At 64.6% G+C, this 4,595-nt stretch overlaps 2 protein-coding genes across 2 annotated transcripts in view; one reads left to right on the top strand and one right to left on the bottom strand.

The window, feature by feature from the left end:
* Positions 1-1,956, top strand: part of LOC104834069 (chromosome unknown open reading frame, human C6orf136) — a 3,208-nt gene extending 1,252 nt beyond the window's left edge. Inside the window, exons 2-6 of the mRNA XM_010571157.1 lie at positions 5-43; positions 599-687; positions 783-983; positions 1,622-1,691; positions 1,771-1,956. Of these exons, the coding sequence (XP_010569459.1) occupies positions 5-43; positions 599-687; positions 783-983; positions 1,622-1,691; positions 1,771-1,905 (534 nt within the window). The 3' untranslated portion in view covers positions 1,906-1,956. The remainder of the gene's footprint in view (positions 1-4; positions 44-598; positions 688-782; positions 984-1,621; positions 1,692-1,770) is intronic.
* Positions 1,957-2,100: 144 nt separating this feature from the next.
* Positions 2,101-4,595, bottom strand: part of DHX16 (DEAH (Asp-Glu-Ala-His) box polypeptide 16) — a 15,835-nt gene continuing 13,340 nt past the window's right edge. Inside the window, exons 17-19 of the mRNA XM_010571156.1 lie at positions 4,256-4,417; positions 3,077-3,250; positions 2,101-2,229 (exon numbers count right to left, since the gene is read on the bottom strand). Coding sequence (XP_010569458.1) covers positions 2,101-2,229; positions 3,077-3,250; positions 4,256-4,417 — 465 coding nt within the window. The remainder of the gene's footprint in view (positions 2,230-3,076; positions 3,251-4,255; positions 4,418-4,595) is intronic.

The raw sequence follows: 4,595 nt of genomic DNA, 5'->3' as shown, positions 1-4,595 counted from the left end.
GGAGGAGCACTTGGCTGTCATGCACCAGAAGCTGCAGCACGAGGTGACAGAAGGGTGACATTAGGGTGACATTGGGGGGTGGGGGGGATCTTTCTGTCCCCCACTGTAGGGTGTGTCACCTATAGGTGGTGATGGGGTGGCATTGACAGCACCGTGGGGCACATGGGGTGACAAGATGGAGGGAGGGTGGCAAGATAGGGGGGTGACAAGATAGGGAGTAGGTGACAAGATTGGGGGAGAGTGACAAGGTGAAGGGGAGGTGAGAAGATGGGGGTAGGTGACAAGATTGGGGGCAGGGTGACAAGGTGGGGGTGACAAGGTGGGGGTAGGTGACAAGATTGGGGGGCTAGCAAGGTGGGGAGGAGGGTGACAAGGTGGGGGGGACAAGATAGGGGGTAGGTGACAAGACTGGGGGGTGACAAGGTGGAGGGGAAGGTGACAAGGTGTGGGGGGGTAACCCCTAAGCCCCCCCCCCAGATCCGACCCCTACACCCAGCCCCATCACACTGCCACCCACCCCTGGGGTGGGGTGGGGGGGCTCACGTCCCCACACAGGGGTGGGCTGTGACCCCCCCCTCCTCTTTTTTCCCCCCTCCAGCTCCCCAATTTCTTCCTGAAAATCCCCGACTATGGCCTCTACTCCCCTGACGTCGAATTCATCAACCACCTCCTGCACCTCCACACGCGGTGAGTGACCCCCCCCCAAAACCTTCCCGGGGGGAGTCCACAGGTTGGGGGGGGGTGACAACCATATCACCCCCCCTCCCTGTCCCCAACACCAGCGGGCGGCCGATGTACCAGGTGGCGGTGGCCTTGTGCCGGGCGGTGGCCTGGGGTTACTTCGCCAGCCTGCGGCTGGAGGTGCTGGCGCTCACCCGGCACCCCGAGGACTGGAGCATCCGGGCGCGTTGGCGCCTGACGGGGCTGCCCCTCCACCTCTGCCTCCTGCGCTTCTACCGACGGGACAAACGCCACCTCCTGCGGTCAGCACCCTCCCGGCACCCTTTTGTCACCCCACTGTCCCCAGGTTCCTTCTCATCCCACTGGAGCGGGAGCTGGGATCACCCCGTCCGCTGTCCTTGCCAGTCTGTCACTCTGTTACTGTCCCCTCTGTCACCACATCCTTGTCACCCCACGGCCCGACAGCCCTTTCTCACCACAGACCTGTGTCCCCTCTGTCACTGTGTCCCTGTCACCCCATGTCCCCACATCCCTGTCCCTCCCCAGGGTGGGATGCCAGCCCCACGTCCCTGTTACTCCTGGGGAGGGGGAATGCCAGCCCTGTGTCCCAGTGTCCCCCATGTCCCCACATCCCTGTCACCCCCCCAGGGTGGGATGCCAGCTCCATGTCCCCTACGTACCTCGTGTCCTTATCAATCCCCAGGGTGGGACGTCAGCCCCGTGTCCCCCACATCCCGCATCCCCACATCTCTGCCACTCTCTGGAGCGGGGACGTCCCTGTGTCCCCGTGGCCCTGCCACTCCCCAGGGAGGAATGCCAGCCCTGTGTCCCCCATGTCCCCACATCGCTGTCCTTCCCCAGGGTGGGATGCCAGCCCCGTGTCCCTTGTGTCCCCCGTGTCCCCACACCTGCCCCTGACTCCGTCCCCCACCCCCCCCAGGTCCTACGACGCCTTCTCCACCTTCTTCCTCAACTCGCAGGGGCTCATCCGCTGCCACCGCGTGGACAAGGTAAGGCCGGGGGGACACCGGGGGACCCCGCAGTGTCCCTCATGTCCTCCCCCCGCCCCTAATTTTGTCCCCCCCCCAGCTGATGCCAGCCCCCACGGCCGTGACCGAGGCCAAGAAGCTGCTGGTGGCAGCGGCGGTGGCAGTGGCACTGGCCGAACCGGGACCGGCCTTACGCCTCGCCCTGAAGCCCTCTGCCACCTCAGGGGACACCTGAGTCCCCAAATCCCTGTCCCCTTCCCCCCTTAACTTAATGTACAGAATAAAACCAAACAAATGGAGCTGCCGCAGCGGTGACAAGAAGGGACAGCCGTGTCCCCAAACGGGGAGGGGTAGAGGGAGCCTGGAGCCACTCGTCTTCCAAACCAGCTGTATTGTGTCCCCAAATGTCCCCAAGTGTCCCCAGGGCTCCTCAGCCCAGCTCGTCCCGGCTCTTGCCCACCTTCTTGGGCATCTTGCGGGCACTGGCGTCCTCCAGCTCCTTGGCCTGGTAGTAATGGGGGGCCACCTCCAGCAGCCACGCGCTGTCGATCTCGATCACCTGGGGACAAAGGGGACAGGCGGCGGAGAGGGGGGGTCACTTGGTGGCCCTGGGGACTGTCATGGCACCCCCAGCCTGGGGGGGACACAGTGCTATCCTGTTGGAGCCGGGGGCAGGGGCTGTCATTGTCCTGGGCACAAAGGGGACAGGGCTACCAGGTCCTCGTTGATGTCCCATCATCCTTGGTCCCCATGGGGACATGGGGTCACCATCCTGTCACCCTGATCCTCGTGGGGACATGGCTACGGGGTCCCCTTCACCCTCCTGCCACCCCATTCCCAATGAGGGACGGAGGTCCCTGTCCCCACAGTGGTGGCCATGTCCCCATCCTGATGAACCCAACCCTGTGACTATGTCCCTGTGCCATGCTCAGCGTCCCTGTCTCTGTCCCTGAGGCCGTGTCCCCAGTGTCACTGGCCATGCCCATGGTGGTGTCCTTGACCCTGTCCCCACCCCCACATCCCTGTCGCAGTGTCCCCATGTCCCTGTCCCCATGGTGACATCTCCACACCCACAGTGGTGTCCCTGTCCCCATCACTGTCCCAGTGTCCCCATAACCCAATCCCCATGCCCACCGTGGTGCCCCTGGCCCCAGTCCCCATCCCCACAGCCACATCCCTGTCCCTATGGCCATATCCCTGTCCCTATGGTGACATCCTCATGCCTACAGTGGTGTCCCCGTCCCCATCCCTGTGTCCCCATCACTGTCGCCATGGCCAACTCCCCATGCCCACAGCAGTGTCCCTGTCCCCATCCCCATCCCAAGGTCCCCACAACCACACTCCTGGCCCCACAGCATCCCCCCAGCCCCATGCCACTGTCCCCAGCCACGTCCCCGTGTCCCCACCTGCCGCATGAACTCCTTGGTGGTGAAGACGAGCTCGTGGTAGAGCACCCAGCGGGGCTGCTCCTCGAAGAGGGAGCTGTTGGGGTGGATGAAAACCGTCTGCTGGTGCTTCACCGTGCGGTAACCGCCCCGCGTCAGCCGTGCCGTGTGGTAGAAGAAGCCGGCAGTGATGGCCTGGGGAGGGGGGCGGCAGGTTGGGGGTCAGCATCAGGGGGAAGGAGGGGTGCCAGAGGATCCTGGGGTGGGGGAGCAGGAGGCAAAATGGGGGTCCCTGGAGGGCCCAGGAGGGGAAATAGGGCGGTCTCTGCAGGTTCTGCGGGGGACTTGGGGGGTCTCAGGGGCTCCTGGGGGGTCCCAGAAGGTGAAAGGGGGGTCCCAGGAGGGAAAATGAGGGTCCCTGGGGATCTCATGAAGGGGAAATTGGGGTCCCCACAGGTCCTGGGGGAAACCTGGGGGTCCCAGAGCCTCTTGGGAGTCCCAAGATAGGAAATGGGAGTCCCAGGAGAGGAAACAGGGGTCACTGGGGATCCCATAGGGGAAAATGGGGGTCCCTGCAGGTCCTGGTAGAAATGTGGAGGTCCCAAGAAGGGAAATAGGGGTCCCTAGGGATCCCAAGAGAGGAAATGGGGGGTACCAGGGGTCCAATGGGGGGGAAATGGGAGTCCCCATGGGTCCTGGGGGGAACTTGGGGGTCCCAGAGGCTCCTGGTGGGGGGCCAGGAGGGGAAATGAAGGTCCCTGTAGTCCTAGGCTAGGAAATGGGGGCCCCTGAGGATCAAAGGAGGAGACATGGGTGGGCCCAAGATGGGAAATGGGGGTCCCTGGGGATCCCATAGTGGGAAATGGGGGTCCCCACAGGTCATGGGGGAAACCTGGGGGGTCTCAGGGGCTCCTGGAGGGGGTCCTAGGAGAGGCAATGGGGGTTCCTGGGGATCCCAGGAGGGGAAATGGGAGTCCCAGGGGGTCCCAGGAGGGGAAATGGGAGTCCCTGGTGATCCTATGGGGGCAGGAACGGGGTTCCCTGCAGGTCCCTGGGGCAACTTGGGGGTCTCAAGAGTCTCCTGGGGGTCCCTGGAGTGGAAATGGGGGTTCCCAAGGGGGAAATGGGGGCCCTGGGGTGGAAACCGGGGGCTCCGCGGGCAGTTGGGGGGTCCCGGGGTGGGGGGATCATGGGGGTGACCTTGCGGACGGGTACGTAGTCGCTGGCGCAGGAGGAAGGGGCGACCTCGACGCGCTCCATCAGCCCCTCCAGCTGCTCCCGCACGTCCCGCGCCCGGCGCAGGGAGCGCGCCTGTACGAAGTGCTCGTAGCACCACTGCAGGGAGTGTCCACTGGCCACCCACTGCAGGGGGAAGACACAGGGACACAGGGGGGGACACGGGGACACGGGGGACACACAGGGACACAGAGGGGCGACACAGAGAGGAGCAAGGACATGGCGGGACACAGTGGGGACAGGGACACGGGAGGGGAGGACAAGGACACACTCAGCACCTGGTCCTGGACACCCACCCCGTGCC

This window comes from Haliaeetus leucocephalus, unplaced genomic scaffold (genome assembly GCF_000737465.1).
Source record: "Haliaeetus leucocephalus isolate CR32 unplaced genomic scaffold, Haliaeetus_leucocephalus-4.0 Scaffold307, whole genome shotgun sequence".
Lineage (NCBI taxonomy): Eukaryota > Metazoa > Chordata > Aves > Accipitriformes > Accipitridae > Haliaeetus > Haliaeetus leucocephalus.
Note: the sequence above shows the minus strand (reverse complement) of the source record. Positions and strands in the feature narration are given on the sequence as shown.